General features: G+C 36.9%; 1 protein-coding gene across 1 annotated transcript; it reads left to right on the top strand.

Moving 5' to 3' along the window:
- Positions 1–1929: 1929 nt before the first annotated feature.
- Positions 1930–14767, top strand: ZNF260 (zinc finger protein 260). The gene is made up of 3 exons (XM_060132393.1): positions 1930–1953; positions 4460–4648; positions 11853–14767. Exon 3 carries the CDS (start codon positions 12322–12324, stop codon positions 13558–13560), a length of 1239 nt encoding a protein of 412 aa, XP_059988376.1. The 5' UTR covers positions 1930–1953; positions 4460–4648; positions 11853–12321; the 3' UTR covers positions 13561–14767.
- The last annotated feature ends 5732 nt before the right edge of the window (positions 14768–20499 follow it).

Raw genomic sequence — 20499 nt, 5'->3', positions numbered from 1 at the left:
AGAGAAATAGTAGGTTCCGGTTTACTTCATGGGTCTTTGTTAGGAGTTAGCCAAGAAAGAAAAAAAATCACCTCCTGAAAAAATAAAGCATTTTACAAACAAAGAGAAAATACCAAGCCACCTTATGTACGACTTTTAGATGTCACAACCATTATTTTCTCCTCCTTGGAGATCTCTCTTGGAGAAGGATATGTTAGCTAAGCAGCAGTAGGGAAAGGATGGGGTTAAAGCACACCAAAGTGTGCTTTGTTTTGCAGAAACTGTTAAATTGCAGAAAGTTCCAAACGCCAGATGTTTCAAAAAGGTTAGAGTGCAAACAAACAACCAAAACACCTGCTTGCTTGCAGTTTTTGGCAACCTAGAGTAACCTCTATCTCTTTACCATGCCTGCCCTTTCAGGACTATGCATGCCCCCCAGGTTTAAAACTTCCCCGTCCAGCTTTGGAGAGACAGTACTTTGAGAGCTAGCTCTCTGTCTCCTTACTTCTCACAAGTAATAAATGCTTCTGCTTTACTCAAAAGTACTTGGTGTGTGCACTGGCTATGCACCACAAGGGACAGACCCATTGAGCCCGGTAACAGAGATGGGGCAAGGAGACAACAAACCTTTCTTGAGGTCCAGATGACAAGGTCACCTTGCTCACTTGTCCCTCCCTGACCAGGAGAAGGCTATCAGAGGAGACCCGGTCTTCCATCTCAACCTCAACGTCATAGAGAGTAATCAGGATTTTTACAGGGGCAGAGCCATCTTGTATCTCATACATGACTACATGTGACACAGTACCTGACACAGTCTCCCCAAATTCACACATCCAGTGCTGCATAGTCACACACCCACCAGTAGACACAAAGTTAACAGCCTCAGTCTCAGACTCCCCCTTCCTTCCGCACACAGTGCTACACAGTCACAATCCCCACTAGGGCGCAGTCACAGAGGCACAATAACAAAGCTCCCTATGCCTGCACAGAAGAGGAATACACGATCCCACAGAAACAATCCACACACCCACCACAGGGACACACAGTCACAGGTAGCCCACACCAGCACACAGTATTACACACGGTCACATATTAACAATCATACCACGGAGATTCATCCACAGAAAGCTACACACACACGGTATTACACACAGTCAGAATAACACACACATCACTGGGACACATAGCCACACACAATTTCGTAACCGACACTCCCCTCCCCAACCCCGTCCGTTCCGCCTGAACAGACTTAATACTCAGTCTCCACCCCGCCCCGAGCTCTGGACGTTTCACCTCCAATCTGCCGTGCGCAGCGTCTGCCAACAGTTCAGAGACTAACACCCGGCTCGCGTACAGCTCTGCTCAGAGCCGCCGGCCGCAGAACGCGGCGGCCTCTGGGAAATGTAGTTCAGAGCCGCACTCGCGAGGGACAAGATGGCGCTGGGCTTGAGCCCTGCCAAAGAGATCCCCACAATCACTCCCTGCCTCACCCCTACTCCACCCCAGCCTCGAATCGCGCCCTGGAGTCTTCTGGCGCTCCTGGCGTAGCCTTGCACCGTGGCTCCTAGTTGGAGTCACCCTGGCGTGCTTCAACTGAGCTTATTATAACCCAAGGTACATCACTGCCCTCTTCCAGATGTAGTTAGCAAAGATAGAGTGTTACCTAAGTCCTGAGGCTCGGCCTACGTACACTACTCCCCCAACCAGGAAGACAGTCCCACAAACTATGGTGGAGCTGAGAAAGCACGAAAGCTGACTCGAAAAGCCGACTCGAACCACTGAAACTTCTGGGAAATGTAGTCCACAGTCAAAAAAAAAAATGGACAACCGGCCGACATCAACTGCTTCTGTCCGGTACTGAGCCCAGGCTTGGTGGAACCCAGGAGACCTCTGGGAATGCTCACCAGCCTGGAGTGCGCAGGCGCAAGCGCAGGCGCAGGCTTTCCGGCTCGCCTTCGTCGTCTTTGTCTGCTGGTGAGTTTGATTTTGGCTCTGCGAAGCGCAGATCTTGTTGCGGGACCTGGGTTTCTTGGTTTAGAATCCGGTCGGGGAGGCTGTAAGGGAGGTTTTGTGGAGCCTACTACCGGGCTGGGGAAACTGAAGGGGAGGAATCGCCTCCTGTGACGTGCAGTGTTCAAAGCTTCTGTGGATGGGGGCAGGGGTACAGAAGGAAACGGGCGGGTTCTCCGGTGGGTGACAAAGGTTGTGAGGGAGTGTGAGAGGGTTGTAGAGTTGCACCCTGTATGGTTCCAGGTTTGTGAGTTTGGGTGGCATTGTGAACTTAGTGGGGTAGTACCATGTAAACCTCACTTTTCTAGTTTCTAAAATAATGATAAGGATGCATCTCTCTGGAGCATCCGTATCTGTGAAAGATGAGAAAGGGAGAAGGCTAAAAGCAGACTCATTATGGAGTAGAAAACAAAATCAGCATTCGTTTTTTCGTTTCTTTTTAAAGAGGAAAGATTTCCGGGAAACTTGTTATTGGTTGTCTAGACTCCCTGTAGGTATTGAATTTTCTTAATTTGAAGGAATTTTGGTAAGGCTGCTTTGAGAAGTTCTGGACTAAGGAATAGCTTTAAGAGGTAGTTTCCACTAGTGCACACAGCACAGACGGAATTGGGAAGCAAGTTGTCCTGTCTTTGGTGCAGAAATCAAGTAACGGATTTAAGACTCCCTGGTTTGTCAGTGAGCATGGCAGTCTGACTCCTAATTTGACCAGGTTTTCCCCAAACGAAATGGCCTTTATAAATGTAAAGAAACAAATTTTTCTTTTATCTACAAAGAGAATTTCTTCCAGTATTTTATCACACTTAACATATTTTTCAATAAAACGAAAAAGAAAAGTACCACAGTACAAAAATTCATGTATAGAAATAATAGCTTTGATACGTACAGAAAATAATCAGTATAATAGTTATAAAGAAGACTACTTTATTTACAATAGCAACAAATCAGAAAAAACACCTAGGGATAAACAGTAAATGTATAAAACCTTTATGAAGATTATTTTTAAATGTTAATGAAAGACCCAAAAGAAGACTTGAGCAAATGGAAATATATACAGTATGTTAGATAGATTTTAAAAGTCTGCAATGTATTTTGTTACATGAAGAAAGTAAAGTGTATATTTGGTGTAATACACTACTTTTTTTAGTAAGTGGGGATAGGAATGTATATTTGTAGTTACACAGAAAATAAAAATATCTGTGAGGGGATGCAGCAGCTAGGGCACGGATAAGAATCACATTTTTGCTTGCATGTTTTGTACACTTCCGTTTTTAATTGGGATGGAGAAATTAGATTTCTGTGTTCACTCCATTCCTTTTCAGGTGTTTATCACTGCCTCATTCTTGAACGTTTCCTTGATTTCCATAATACTTCTCTCATTTTTATAATTCCGGTCAAAACCAAGGAATAACAACCCCCCCAAGAAAAAAAAAAAAAGAAAAACCCTCCATTAGTGACTTAACGTTTCTGTTTTTCCCTTAAATATTAGTGTTCTTAAGTTTCTGACTTCGATCATTTTTTTTCACCTCTAAGAACTCTATGAGCAACAAAATTCCACTGCTATGGCTTCACCTGACACAGGACTAACAAATGATCATTCCTCTTTGAGGCTTGTCCTGAGCTCCTCATGCATATATCCAACTGCCTAATAGACAGCACTATCTGGAGGTTGCATAGGAACTTCGAACTCTTTATGTCCAGAATGTCATACTTATGTCTTTCCTCCTGCAGTTTGCCTCCATCCTTTCCCACTTCTGTATTACCTGTTTTCATCAATTAATAGCACTGTCCAGGCAGATTCTAAGCATACTACATTGGATCAAGCTTGTGAGGAAGTATGATCCTTTTAGCTATCATACCCCATTACAAATTGGAGACCATGGTCTTTTCAATACATATAATAAGTGAGAAATATATATATATGTTTGCTGAACCAATGAATTGAATGACCATATAATTATAGCACGCTTAAAATATTTAATTCCTCCTAGAGTAACATAACCTAGGTAAAATATTAGGCTTCTAAAAATTTTAAGAGCTCTGATTCATGAATTATTTCAGAGTCATTCCCTTTATATTTTATCCATATCACTCAAGGTTGGTGACTTCACACTTATGAGAAAAGTGTCATTATGATACTCAAAAGTGTGACTGTGACTGTTCAATCAGGAGCAAGGCTACAAGTGACACCTGCTCAAAGGTACCCGTACAGGTTGTGATTCTAGAGAACTCTAGCAACTCAGTCTTGTAGTTTCTCTGTATAACCTGAATTCTGAAAATACGATAGCTTCTGTTTCCCATTTTTTGAAATGTATGGAGCCTTTAAATGGCTTAATGAGTTTGGCCTGAGATGCAAATTACAAATACTCTTTTTTCCATGTGCTCACATGTATGTATGTGCTCCAGTTTTTAAGCCAAAGGGTCAGCGTTACTTTATTCTTTTTCACAAGCCAGTTTCCTTTTGTATCCCCAGGAGCTGAACTTTCCTTATCCTTCAACTCCTTTGAGGGTCTAAGGGCTCAGCCTGAATTCTGGGATGCTACTTTGACCTTCAGCAGTAACATCCAAGTCCTATGTTAGTATTTCGAATTTTAAAGTCACCAGTTCAAACAAGAAGAGCAATGGATGATTGAGGAAGAAATGTAAAGGAGGTGTTCTCCAGGTGAGTTAGGAAGAACCCAGCAGGTATGAATGGAATAAAAGCTCATTACAGTTATTCAGTGAGTTTACAACATCTGAAACTTTTTTTTTTTTTCTTTGCGGTACGCGGGCCTCTCCCGTTGTGGAGCACAGGCTCCGGACGCGCAGGCTCAGCGGCCATGGCTCATGGGCCCAGCCGCTCCACAGCATGTGGGATCTTCCCGAACCGGGGCACGAACTCGTGTCCCCTACATCGGCAGGCATACTCTCAGCCACTGCGCCACCAGGGAATTCCCTGAAACTTTTTTTGAGGAGATTTTCTTATCAGCCCCCATCCTTTGGAGTGAAAATTGCTAGGAATTCTTTAGATACCTAGGTAACATTTCCACCTGTTCTTCCTGGATTGGTGCTCTTTTCTCAGATTCTGGAGGACTGGGTGCCTCTCTAACCTCTATTCCGGACGCCAGCCTCTCTACCTCATTTGCAGTCTCAATTTTATGACTTCTACAGCCTAAATTTCGTGCTTCTCCCTCTCACTAACATTCTCCATTTTTTACTTCTCCCTATATGCCTAGACTCCTTTATGCCTTTATAGACTCCTATATGCCTAGACTCCTCATTCAGTCCTTCTTGCCAAGGATTATAGATCTGTAATCTTTCAAAAACTAGCACGTAGATTCTTTTCTTTAAAATTTAACTGTCATTTCTCCTTCCTTCTATCGTTATATACCTCAGAGTTGAATTTTACCCCTTTATCCTTATTCCTTATTGTCTTCTTACCTCCAGATATCATAGTATAACTCTTCTCCACCTCCTGCTTTTTAACAATAATGCAGGCTTGGAAATGAGTGCTGACTTCCTACTAGTTTAATTCCCTGTTACTTTAAAGAGAAATAGTACTATTATTTTTAAACTCTAATACATATACTTGATAGAAATTAAAAGAATAGATATGTCTCCTTATTCCTGGTTTTCAGTTCTCCATTTCTGCTCCCTGGAAGCAGCAATTATTAACATTGTATGCTTCTAAATGTTTTATGAGTATACAAGGAGACTTTCAGGCAGAGCAGTGATATGATTTGACTGTGACAAGATTACTGTGATTGCTATGTTGAGAAGAGTTGTAACATATATCAAAATGCTCAAATGTTAAGCAAACTCAATGTATTCTGTTTAAATGGTGACCTGTTAAGAGCAGAGGTTGGCAACTATACCCTGCTATGTGTTTTTGTAAAAAGTTCATTCATTTTCTTAGGGTCTGAGACTACTTTCAAACTATAATGCCTGAGTTGAGTTGGCATCTGCAGATACGTGATATGTAAAGCAATGAAACTGGACTAAAAAGTGTTATCAATCATGGTAAAGCTAAGTGACTATAATAAACCCCAAAATGTGCTGGTTTAAGGAATGTAGGAATTCATTTCTTGGTCACATATCATTTATGTGTTGAGTAGTCAAAATTTGCGTGGTAGCTTTGGTCTTTGTGGTACTTTAAGATCCAGATTTCTTCCAGGTGTCTCTTTATCATTTAGTTGTGGTTGAAGCTGGATCAGCAATGCATCCTTGTTCCAGCCTGGTAGAGGAGAGAGGAATCACCACTCTAGGGTGTGTGTGTTTGGGGGGGGGGGTCAATAAATTATTTTGTAAAGGGCCAGGTAGTAAGTTTTTTAGGCTTTGTAAGCCATAGGATCTCTGTTGCAACTACTCAACTCAGGCATTATAGCACAGTTAGTTTGCTTGGCATTAGAGCATTTTGATTTATACTTTGAAAATACTTTTTAAACCACAAGATAAATGCTGTTGAAAGGACCATTTTGCCTGGTATTCAGACAATGTTGCCTAGTTCAGTTCAGGACTGTCATTTCACAGTATAAAAAATTCAGTTTTGGGAGGGGGGGAGGGAGGCTCATGAGGGAGGGGATTGGGGGATATATGTATGCATATGGCTGATTCACTTTGTTGTGCAACAGAAAATAACACAGCATTGTGAAGCAATTATACTCCATTAAAGATGTATTAAAAAATTCAGTTTTGATAAGTATGTGTGAAGGATGTTGATATAATCCCTGTAAAAATACAAGGGGCTTTAATTACCAAGGAGATATAATTTCTGTGTTTTCTTTTGGCTTATTAGTAATACAGAACTTAGTCCTGATCTGTTGAGCATCATGCTTTTGCAAATTTAATGAATTTAAGAATTGGAAAATTTTAAATATATAGTATTACTGTACTTTATTAAAAGTTTAGTAAAATTCACATCTTAAGCCATGTATACCTGGGACTTTGGGGTGATAAAATGTCTGAATGATTATCTCTTTTTTTCCTATGTTTATTTTTCTGTTTAGATTTTCTGTCTTTTCTGGTCTCAGTTTTCAGAGGTTATATTTGCTAGGTTTTCAAATTTATTTGCATAGGGTTGAGCAAAATAATCTCTACAATCCTTATTCCCAAATAATCATTTTTTATTTTTGTAATTTTGCTTTTATTCCCTTTTAGTTTTTCCCTAGGAATCAACTCATGAATCTATTATTACTTCTATTTTTGTTTGTAATAATTAATTTCTTTTCTTATCTTTACTAATTTTTCTGTTTTTCTTTTATTTACTTTTCCTTATTGTAATTCCTTAGTTGGAATGTTTATTATGATTATTTCTTTTAAAAATAATGTAAACATTTATGCTAAAACTTCTCCACGCATTATTTTCAAATGTGTTCTATGGGTTCTGGGTTCTGATATACAATGTGTTCTGAATAACATTCTGAACATTACACAATTTATTTTAATTTCCTCTTTGACCAAAGAGTTTGTTCAAGCCAGTAGATTTTGGAATTTACACGTGAAAGATTTTCATTTTTCTAATTTATGACTTTTTTTTTTTAGTCAGAATTTTATCTGTCCTTTTCTACTTTGTGGAATATTTGAGATTTTATAGGCCTACTATGTGGACTGATTTTGAGAATGTTCTCTGAGCATTTTAAAAGATGGTTCACTATCTATTTTCAAGATGCAGAATAAACTAGTTAGCTCTATATTATAAATAAGTGCATATTTTTATTTCATGTTCCCATTTTTTATATGTTTGCATATTTCATGGATTTGATCTCCTAGGTTGAGAGGTAGTCTTCTCAGTTGCTAATGTGTTTTTGTATCTTGGATTTCTGTATTTTATATATTCATGATTATCTTCTTTATTTTATCTTTAGTCTTTATTTTCACCATTTCTTATATATTGTTTTACATGCATATCTTGTATATATATATATATATATATATATATATAGTTTAGGGGGGTTTTGCTATATCAGTTGTTAAACTTTAGCATGAATCAAAATCACCTGAAGGGCTTGTGAAATACAGATTGCTGGGCCCTACCCACAGGTTTTTTGATTCTGGAGGTCTGGTTTGAGGCCTGAGAATTTTCTGTATGATCCTATCATAGCTCTTTTAATAGTTATTTTTATTCTAGTTGCACTTATTGACAGGAACAATATGGTTGGTATTGATTCTCTGATTTTATTTTATATACTGTTTTAATTTTTTTTTTTTTTTTTTTGGGACATGCGGCACAGCTTGTGGGATCTTAGTTCCCTGACCAGGGATTGAACCCATGCCCTTGGCAGTGAAAGCACGGAGTCCTAACCACTGGACCTCCAGGGAATTCCCAGCTGTTTTAAATTCTGCCTCATCTTTTATCTTTTGTATCTTTTGCTATAGGATCTTACTTTGTTTTGAATATATGTCTTTTTTCCCGAAAATTTGGAAAGTTTATATTTTTTTCTTATGGTTGCCTTTATATTCATAATTTTCTTAGTCTTCATCTTTGATTTGAGATAATATCTATTTACTGTCTGTTACCAGGAGTGATGTATATTTTATACATTTTACAATAAATATTTTCAGTCTCCCTCTTCCCTTTACTGCACAGTTGGTGATTATGATTGTTATTCTAGCTTTAAATAGTAACAGTTGCACTGTTCTCACCTCCCCCTTCATAGTATGAAATTCTTTGCATCTTTGCCGTTGATTGTGCAGTGATCCATCTATCAAAATCCTATCCACTGTTCAACGTTGAACTTCATTTTTATTAAACTGTCTCTCACTTCTATCCCAATCTCTCTAATCTCTGTATCTCCATCTTATATTGTAGCTTCCAGAGCAACTTGGATCTTAAGTATATACTCTGTTAGATTTGTATTTTTTGCTTTGATGTCTGAGACATACATTGAAGCTTATTGGCAGAAAGGCCAGTTTTCTATCCTTCTGGTCTGCATTCTTGAGCACAAATGTTTTATTTTGTGAAATGTCTACCCTAGTCTTTCTCCCATTTAAAAAACTAAATTGTTTATCTTTTTATTATTGTGTTTCAAGAGTTCTATATATTCTGGATACAAGCCCTTTATTAGTTTCTCCCAGTCTATGGCTTTCCTTTTTGTTTTCTTAACTGTGTTTTTTTTTCTTTTCTTTAATTAATTAATTAATTAAAATTTTTTTGGCTGCGTTGGGTCTTCCTTGCTGTATGCAGGCTTTCTTTAGTTGCATCGAGCAGGGGCTACTCTTCATCACAGTGTGCGGGCTTCTCAATGCGGTAGCTTCTCATTGCAGAGCACAGGCTCTAGGTGCGCAGACTTCAGTAGTTGTGGCACGCAGGCTCAGTAGTTGTGGTGCACGGGCTTAGTTGCTCCATGGCATGTGGGAGCTTCCTGGACTAGGGCTTGAACCCGTGTCCCCTGCATTGGGAAGTGGATTCTTAACCAGTGTGCCACCAGGGAAGTCCTTAACTGTGTTTTTTGAAGGGCATTAATTACTTTTAAATTTTGATGAAGTCTACCACTTTTTCTTTTATATTAATAGTTTTTTTATTAATAGTTTTAATGCTTATGCTGAGGTCTATAATTGATTTTGAGTGAATTTTTGCTTATGGTATGCAGTGAAGGTTGAGGTATTTTTTTCTAGTTATGGAAATTATAGCACTGATATGAGTGGCAGCATATTACTAATCAGTTCTTGAAATGATTTATAAGAAAATGAGGATATAATTTTAAGACAGATAGATCAGGATAATGTCCAAGGTTTGCAGTGAGTGGATGGAAAACAGTTATAAAAGAAAGGATTTAGAGAGAGGCCAAGGAAAGGGCTCTTGACAAGAAAAGGGCTTAGGTGCCAGTATATCAGGCATAATGAAAGGAGAAAAATAAATGAAAATTGAATTTGATGGCAATGACAGTTTCTGTATCAAGAAACGATAGTGTCAATAATCAAAATAGAAATCAAAATCAGATTTGGAAGTAAAAATGGCTATTTTCTGGCATATTTTCTTTCCCATTAAATATATGTGTACTTTGCTGTTTAGCCCATGTGAAACTCAGTTTTAAGAAGATAAAAAGAGCACTGTCTATAGTTATTATACAATTATAGACTGAGTCAAGTTAAAAGGCTCAAGTCTTCAAGATCTCTGTAAGTATAACAAATAGAGGCTTTTAAAAGTCAAATAGGATTATAACTATGCTTGCTCCATTCTTCCTCACCCACAGTTTTTGTTCCACATAGACAGCCACTTTCAACTCATTTGACTTGTGTCTGTTGGTGTTTATTCCCATATTTTATACAGCTATTTTACCTATTTTAAATGTAATCAATTTAATCATTATCAACATGTTAATATGAAAGATGGGGTTCAGAAAATTTCCTGCATTCATTTTTCTTCATATTTTCTCTGAAACTCCTTTCTCTGGTGCTTCATATTTTCTCTTGAACCTCCTGGATTCCTCCACTAAACTACTAATTTCCCAGTCATTACTCTCTTTCTTTATTCCTTTCTCCCTTCCTTCCTTTTTTTTTTTTTTAATTTTTTTATTCTGGGAGATATTCTGTATTTTGTTTCCCAACCTATTGAATTTTTAAGGTTAGCATCATACTGTTTATTTCCAAAAGCACTTATTTATAGAATCCTGTTAATATTTCATTGCTATATAATCTCTTAGCTTTCTGTGATACTAATTATATGTTGTATGTATGTGCTCTTCTGTTCCTTGCCTTGTTTTTTCCTATTTGTTTGATCTTTCACATTATGGCTTTTGTCCAATTTTTGTGATCTTTAACTCTACATTAATACATTGAGGTACCAGAAAGATTATTGTAATCTCTGTGTCCATGGGTGGGTCTTGTAAAATGGTGGGCTTCACTGTGCAGCATTCAGTCAGATATTTAAGTCTTTCTTTTATATGACTCCAAATGTCAGTATCTGTAGGTGTTCTCATGATCTTCTCATTTTTTCAAACAAGAACGCTTCCATTATCCAACAACTACCAGCATTCTTAGAGTCTAGCAGAAGAAAGAAGTTGGGAGCCTATACTATATATAAACTTTTACTCATCCACTTCTTTCAGTATGGTACTCTCATCTACTTTCCCTGTCATCACTAAATTTGGAGTTTCGCAGTTGTACTTTGTCTGGATAATAAATTCCTATTTCTTTCCAGTTAGGAGAATTGGGTGTATCAGCTGCTCCTTTCATTTTATAAGCCCCACCTTCCACTCTCATGCAATGTCTCCAGTTATAGTGCCTTTCTGTTGACAGCTGTGTCACAGATTACCTTGCTTCTAAGTGACATCCTCATCTGCTAGCATTTTATTTAAGTCACTCAGTTCTGCTGTTAATTTACAGTCCTTTATTTGCTTTCCTTTCAAAATTTCCTAATACTTTCATTCACTGTTGTCTCCTCAACATTTTAGATTTTATGAGTAATGCCCTTCATCCCCATTGTCATTTTAATGGAGTTTCAGGAAAATGTAGAAATAAATGTCTTATTTAACCACATAGCCCTTATTAATACTCCTATTCATTTTATTTTTTATCCCTTCATCCTAGGCTTTCCAAATGTTACGTGTTTGTCTTTCGTCCTGTTTGTCACCTGTTCTTTATGTTTTCCCTTACTTTACTGATTTATAAAGTATACATTGTTTCATTTAAAAGCAGTTTAAGCTACATGCACCCATGGATGTTATTTGCATTTGAGCTTTCTTTTATACTGGTAGGTTAGGTTTGAAATAAAGTCTATTTTTAAATTGCATATTTTTGAAATTTTATTAAAAATAGTGGGAAAATTTACAAATGTGATATTGATGATGATGATAGCTACTTTATTGAATGTTTACTACATGCCAGGCATTAAATATTTTACAGTTATTAACTCTTTTCAATGATGATTTTTTTGTACTCCTTTTTAGAAAAGGCCTGGGAAATTTATAAGTAAATAAAGACACAACAGGAAAGACTTGTGGGTTAAGTCTCATCCTTCTCCATGAAAGCACAGCTAAAGAAAAACTCAGAAAACCTAGGTAGCAGAAAAGTATTTCTTCTGAGCACAGACATTGATTCTTTAAGACAACTCCTCTGTGTATGGGACTCAGTTTAAACGAGTTTGGAACATTTAATTTACACTTAAATATGAGAGAAGCTGTCTAAGCAAGAACCATTAAGAATATAATGAGGATGCTATATTTCATCCCAATTTGTAATCAGCTAATCACAGGATAACCAATGTGAAAAGTTTTTCATCATATATTCAACTTTGTTAGATAGCTGAGAATTACTATTGGAGAGAAACCATATGAATTTACTGAATGTGGAAAAGCTTTCATCCATGTCACATGTCAAGAGATACTAAGGAATTCTTGTTGGAGAAGGTATCTGTGCATGATAAGAATGTTGGAAAGCCTTCAGCCTGAATCAGATCTCCTTCAGCATGATCAAATTCATGCTGGAGAGAAACCTTATGAATGTAATGACTGTGGAAAAACATTTAACCTGAAGCAAAACCTCATAGAGCATAAGAAAATGCATACTGGAGAGAAATCACATGAATGTAATGAATGTGGTAAAGAATTCTCTCGAGTCTCATCCCTTACTCTACATTTGAGAAGTCATACAGGAAAGAAACCATATAAATGTAATAAATGTGGAAAAGCCTTCAGCCAGAAGGGAAACTTGCTTACTCATCAAAAACATCATACTGGAGAGAAAACTTATGAATGTGGGAAAGCTTCTATTCAGATGCCAAGCCTTATTAAACACCAGAGAAATCATATTGGAAACAAACCCTATGTATGTAAGGAATGTGGCAAAGCCTTCAATGGAAAATCATATCTCTCTGAGCATGAGAAAATTCATACAGGAGAGAAACCATTTGAATGTAATCAATGTGGAAGAGCCTTCAGCCAGAAGCAATACCTCGTTAAACATCAGAATATCCATAGTGGAAAGAAACCCTTTAAATGTAATGAGTGTGGAAAAGCCTTTAGCCAGAAGGAAAACCTCATTATCCATCAAAGAATTCATACTGGCGAGAAACCTTATGAATGTAAAGGGTGTGGGAAAGCTTTCATTCAGAAGTCAAGCCTCATTAGACACCAGAGAAGTCATACAGGAGAGAAACCTTATATATGTAAGGAATGTGGAAAAGCCTTCAGTGGGAAATCAAACCTCACTGAGCATGAGAAAATTCATATTGGAGAGAAACCCTATAAATGTAATGAATGTGGAACAATCTTTAGGCAGAAGCAGTACCTCATTAAACATCACAATATTCATACAGGAGAGAAACCCTATGAATGTAATAAATGTGGAAAAGCCTTCTCTCGAATCACATCTCTCATTGTACATGTGAGAATTCATACAGGTGATAAGCCTTATGAATGTAAAATATGCGGGAAAGCCTTCTGTCAAAGCTCATCTCTTACTGTGCATATGAGAAGTCATACAGGTGAGAAGCCCTATGGTTGTAATGAATGTGGGAAAGCCTTCTCTCAGTTCTCAACTCTTGCTCTGCATATGAGAATCCACACTGGAGAAAAACCTTATCAGTGTAATGAATGTGGAAAAGCTTTTAGCCAGAAGTCACATCATATTAGACACCAGAGAATTCATACTCATTAAAACTCTATGAATGCCTTGAATTTGGGAACACCTTCAAGAGAATTCGTATTAAACAGTATATCAGAAAATTCATTTTACAGTAAAGTCACATGAATGTGGAAAATCCTTCAGCAACAGCTCAAAATGTAATATACTGAGAATTTAATAACTATCACAGTATCATGAAAACCTACACCCCAAGACCCCCACAACAAACATTGTTCCTGCTGTACTTTTAGGAGCATTCTCATTAAAGTAAGGATCCAGTCATGGACACTAATCAACATGGTTCTGGAAGGCCTACTTGATGCATTCAGACAAAGATATGCGAGGTATTAAGATGTGAAATTAAGAGACAAAATTGTCTTTTTTTTTTTCCGGTATGTGGGCCTCTCCTGTTGCAGAACACAGGCTCTGGACGCGCAGGCTCAACGGCCATGGCTCACGGGCCTAGCCGCTCCGCGATATGTGGGATCTCCCCAGACCGGGGCACGAACCCATGTCCCCTGCCTCGGCAGGCGGACTCTCAACCACTGTGCCACCAGGGAAGCCCAAAATTGTCATTTTTTTGTTACATGTTTTGCTACATGTATAGTCATCAAAATTATTTGCTCTTGATGCAGTAATAGAAAACAAAGATTGTGACAGAATATTATATCCAGAAACATATGCATATCTTTATGGGGAATTAGCAATTGATAGAGGTGGTAATCACAAGTTGGTAGGAAAATCTGGATGATTTAAAAAATGGTCTCAGGGTAATTGACTCTTCATATGGAAAAATATTAGATCTTTGCTGTTGTTATACATTAAAGTATTTATTTAAAAATCCAAAAGTGTTGTGAAGATTAGAATGCAAAGAGCAAAACTTAGTAATATAAGAATTTTATAGGAGAATTTTTTCAAACCTCAGGGTAGGAAAGAATTTCGAAAACAGATTCCAGAATACCCACTCTTGAGTATACACACATATAGTGAAGAAACTGATACATGTACCCAGGGAGTCCTGTACCTTTATGTTCATTGCAGCATGAGTTATATTAGCAAAATATTGGAAACAAATGTCTGTCACTTTTGAAATGGATGAATAAAATGTGATACAGTCACACTGTATAATATTCTCTAGTAGTTAAGTTTAACAAATTAAATCTATATGTATTAATAGAGAAAGATATGAAAATCATGTAGAGTGAAAACAAATGAAGTGAATATATTATAATTATACCTGTATGAATTTGAATTAAATCAACACTAACCAACACTAGTATTAAAGCATTGGTTATGGTGAACATTTTTATGTAAAACTATGAAGAATGGATTGGAAGAATACACACTCAATTCCCAAAAGTGGTTGTCTCTAAAAAGAAAGGCAGTAGAAGGGAAATGGGGCCAAACATGGTAGTTAAAGGACACTTCAGCTTTGTATCTAAATATCTATCTCATTAAAAAGAAATAAAGATTCCAAGTAAATAAAACAAAATATTAGTTAAATCTGAATTGTAATAGTATATGAGTTTATTCTGTTGTTTATGCTGTTTCTTTTAAACTTCTGAAAATTAAAAAAGATAGGGATAGGAGTAGGGAAACTATATGGAGTACATGTTATAGTGGATTCACATTCCCAGTTAGATGCAGATATTTTACAGAAGATATTTCTACAATCATAACTTTACTATAAAATATGAATTTTAAAAATTGGAATGGTAACAAATCTAGTTATTTAAATTTACTCTCAAATGTCATATCATTAATCTCTGTGTGGTCTCTACTGAGACCACAGTAGATTATAGTATGATTTTGCAACAGGTGATTGAATCACATACATTTAAGGATCATATCACTTAGTAATACATGCACAAACTTGTTGGAGATAATTAGTTTTTCAGAAACATTTATCAGAAATTTTAATAGTCCACATAACCAATATTGGCATTAGAAATTTGACATTTTTTAAATGAGGAAAACATGTCACTCTTACATTTTTTTGTATGCCATTGAGTAAAACATCAACTCTTGCATTTCAGCTTGAGTTTTAAATGCAGACTATTCTTTTTCTCTAACCTGCCACAGTCAATCAATTTCCCCCACCTCTAGTTTGTTTGTTTCCTTCAGGAAAATGGCACTGAAAAGGGAGATCTCAGACCTAAACAGAATTCTTTTATTAAAAGCAAATCTTTATGAGGATTTTTGATTCCCTTCCACAATAACTTGACATATAGAAAGCATTTAGTGCTCTTTTTGAATAGTGATAAAAAATGAGTATGTAACACAAAACTTAGGCTGCTTTCAAATATATCAATTTCTTTTAAACCCAGAATAATACTATGCTACTATAACTATAGCACTGCATGGCTTATTATTAGCATATTTGAAGGTTGGTCTTGAGATAAGATTATAAATGCCATAGGTTGACTTTGTGAGGTAATGTATCCAAATAAGATACATGTATATCTATGTGAATCTAAATTATCCTCTCTTTTCTTCCATTTCTCATTAAGCATTCTCTCATATTCCTTAAGTGTTATCCCTTTGTGCTGGTGCAGCTTTGAAATCACCAGAGCAAATAGGAACTCTAATCCAGACCAAATAAGGAGGATTACCTTTTGGTGCCTATAGCTGGTCAGTGCCAAGGCCTAGCAACAATAATGATTATAATGGTCAGATAGAGTAAGATAAGCAGTTGCTGCACAGTATTCAGTGATATTGTGTGCTATAAATTTATTCAGCCATCCCCCCCTACTAATTCAACTTGTTGCTAGTTATTTGCCATCACAAACAACACTATAGTAAACACCCTTATATTGGCCCTTACCTTTTATTTTTATTTCTGGGGCATAGTTTATAGGCAACAGACTGCTAGATCAAAGGATATGTGTTATTTTAAAATTTTAAGATGCAATCAGTTATTTTCAAAAAGACAAGTTTCCTCCAGCCATGCAATAGGTGGTATTATACTAAAATTCATGTTTGATGAGTATAAACTTCATCTTTTCCTAGATTTGCTTCTCTGTAAATTTTCATATTAGCCTATTTTCCTATAGGATTATTTATCTTTTTGTCAGTTTTGAAGACTTCTACATGTATTAGACATTAGGAAGTTTATGGATTGGTTATAGAGATATTTTAATCTCTAGATTATATATGTTATTTCTTAGGTTTTCTTATAAATTGTCTATTTCCTTTTTGCAATATATTAATATTTAATCCATCTAGAATTGAATTTTTAATGTCATATATGAGGGTTCATTTTCTTTTCTTCCAGATGGGTTGCCAGTTATACAAGCACAATTTGTTAAAATAATCCAGCAGCCAGTTTATCAGCAAGTCACACAGCTCTGACACCTGCATGTCCACCAGAAGCAATCACAGATTTGAACTAGCAATCAAAAAGAGAGAGGGAGAACAGAATAAGCTTTAACCTGGCATTAAGTTTATTATTAGATTTGTCCTGACAAAAAAATGTCTTCACAGCATGTTCATCGACAGTCCTGCAACTATCCAAGCAAGCACAGCTTCCACTGCTTCAGCACTGCACAGAGGAGAAAAGATCAAAATGGGCGTGGTTCACCTCAGCACTGGGAAACATTAACATTCTCATCCAGCATATTTTATAATAATCAACCAGGGCATCTGCACGGTGTGCCACCATCACATGGGGCACACTCACTTGTAACAATGATAATCATTTAAGCACAGAGAAGCCACTGCCTTGGTTTCCCAGGACTTGTGATGCCTTACTTATATAGGCTGTCAATGTCTACATGCCAGTTAACAGTTCACCCCATCCAGATACAGGCTACAGATGAGAGATTTACAGTGGTGTTTTCTTCAAGGAAACTGGTAGAAAGGCAAATCTAAAGTCATTTTTCCAGAGATGAATCAGTGGGAAAGACTTGTTCTTAATCCTTTACTGATAACCACACTTTTCCTACTCAACTAAAACTTTGCTTTGTAATCCTTTAACCATATGATCTTTTTTTCATTCAACTTAAACTGCCTTATATTTTGATTTATACCAAGACCTATTTCTATATTCTCTTGCTTCATTAATCTGTTTTTCTATTCCTATACTAACACCATATTAATTGATAACATATTAGCCTTATTGTATTTTGATACTGAGTATTACAGCAAGTCCCCCACTCACTGTTTTTCAGTTTTATTGGCTAATCTAAGTTAATTTTCTTTCTATATAAATTAAGATAGTTTTCTCAAATTACAAAAACGCTTTGATATTCTAATTGGAATTACACTAAATTTATACACTTACTTTGGGAGAAATGACATTTATGATACTGTCTTTCTGTCCCAAAACATAGTATGCCTTTGCATTTGTTCAAATTGTGATTCACGTCCTTCAGCATGAGGATTCTGAACAAAGTAATTTGAAGCCCATCACTGCTTAATACCATTATATTAAAGTTTCTTTTCGGTGAATAAGGAAATTCCCCCTCCACCCCAGCCCAGAATTCATGTGTGGAAGCCCTAATCTGCAATGTGATGGTATTTGGAGATGGGGCCTTAGGGAGATTAGTTTTAGATTAGGTGGCACACTTATGATGGGAGTATTGCCCTTATAAGGAATGCCTCGTGTATGCACCAAGCACACAGTGAGACAGCAGCTGTCTACAACCCAGGAAATGGACCTTCACCAAATCTGCCAGCACTTTGCTATTGGGACTTCTTAGCCTCTAGAACTGTGAGAAATAAATCTCTGTTGTTTAAGCCACTCAGTCTATGGTATTTTGTTATAGTAGCTCAAGCTAAGACAGTCCCCTTCCTGCTTAATTCTACCCCAGCCAGTTAAATATGAGGTAAACATCTTGTCAGATGCTATGAGCTCCCAATATATGGTAAATAAGACAAAGCCACTTCTCATTAGAAGAGTATAATCCCAACTCCATTAAAAAGCTCTGTAATTTTTGGCAATTTGTAAAACTTCCTAAGTCCCAATTTCTTCATTTTAAAATAAAAATTGTTGGAATGGGAAATATGTGAAAAATACAGTTCCTGCAAATGACGTTACCAAAATGTTGAACTAGGAAGCTCCAAGCTATTGTTTTCCCATAGAAACTGAAAAACAACAACAAAAAAAACCCAGAAGCTTTCTGAACCAACTTTGTAGTACCTCTGAGAAACAGTCAAAGGTTTTTTGAAACAAGAAAATGCTCAATTAAGAAAAGCCATCTTCAAAATGTTAGTAATGTTTTGTGGCATGTTTACTCTTTCCCCACCCCTCCCCAGCACAACAGTGATCTCTGTCTTGACCTGGTGGCAACCCAGTTTCTCCTCAAACTTGAGGGAGCAGAGCAGACCATGTTTGCAAATTATTGTGTATCTCTGTTCTAACCTATCTTGAGGATACTTGAAGGACTGATGCAAGGCACATTACTGTTTCACATTACTCAGAATGCAGGTGGGGAAATGAGCATGCACTGCTCATAAAACCTTCAAGGTGGAATGCCTGGGGCAAAAGATATTGGTGGGGACACAAACTATGGCCTGGAGGAAAAGCTAGGGTAAAACTCTGGGAAATTAAGACATTCAAAAGCAGATGTATATAGGGGGGACTTTACTAAGACATACACATGTCCACACAGGGACTTCCCTGGTGATCCAGTGGTTAAGACTCCGCTTCCACTGCAGGGGGTGCGGGTTTGCTCCCTGTTCAGGGAACTATGTCCCCATATGCCACATGGTGCAGCAAAAAAAAAAAAAATATATATATATATATACATGTCCACACAAGAAGCATGCCAAGAAGTCTTACTTAATCTTGAGAAGTCAAGATTTCACCTTGGAGTGATACCTAGGCTCAGAGCAATTCTAGCTAAATGGTGAAGGAATGCCCCAGCACAGAACCAACCTGCAAAGAATAGGGAAGGTGGCTGTTCTCTTGTGTGTGTGTGTTCGTGTGTTGTTTGTTTCAGCTTCTGGCATTCAAGAAAATCTCTGTCAAAACAGTTAAAAGCAGATATACACAAAATGAACTAAAGAAAAAGGCTTTTAGGGATTTGCCTGGTGGTCTAGTGGTTAAGACTCTAAGAGTCCGCATGCCGCAACTTAAAAAAAATGATTCCACATGCCACAACTAAAGATCCCACATGCCACAACAAAGACTCAGCACAGGCAAATAAATAAATAAATATTTTTAAATAACAGAAAATGACTTTTAAGTTACCATGCATGTAAGAAATAGTCTATGCAAAAATAATTAGAAAAAGTATCAGATTACCACAGCCTTTAACAATCAAAAACATTGAAACTGGGGAAGGGGGAAAATCTGATTTCCAGAATTAACACTTTTTAATAGTGTCCAATTTACAATACAAAACATAAAGCATATGAAGAAACAGGAAACATAACTCATGAAAAGGAACAAAGTTAATTGACAGGAACTGTCCTTGAGGAAGCCCAGTCATGGACTTACTAGACGAAGATTTTTAAACAATTGTCTTAAATATGGTCAAAGAGCTAAGTGACAATATGGACAAATAACTAAAGAAACCAGGAAAATCACATGAATAAAATGAGAATATCAACAATCAGAAATTATAAAATGGAACCAAACAAATTCTGGAGCTACAATATACAATAATTGATGTGAAAAATTTACTAGAGGGGTTCAACAGTGGACATGATTAGACAAAAAAAAAATCAGCAAACTTGAATATATTAAATAATATATTATTTTATATTCAGTGTAAGAGGCAAATAGAAACCCAAGTGAAGAAAAGTGCATAAGGGACTTGCAGCAGATCAACATATGCATTACGGAGTCCCAGAAACAGAAGAGATAGAGAAGGGGTAGAGAGGTTATTTAAATGAATAGTGGCCCCAGACTTTAAAAATTTGATAAAAGACATGAATCTGGGGCTTCCCTGGTGGCATAGTGGTTAAGAATCCATCTGCCAATGAAGGGGACATGGGTTCAAGCCATGGTCCAGGAAGATCCCACAT

This window comes from Lagenorhynchus albirostris, chromosome 19, assembly GCF_949774975.1.
Source record: "Lagenorhynchus albirostris chromosome 19, mLagAlb1.1, whole genome shotgun sequence".
NCBI classification, from domain to species: Eukaryota; Metazoa; Chordata; class Mammalia; order Artiodactyla; family Delphinidae; genus Lagenorhynchus; species Lagenorhynchus albirostris.
Note: the sequence above shows the minus strand (reverse complement) of the source record. Positions and strands in the feature narration are given on the sequence as shown.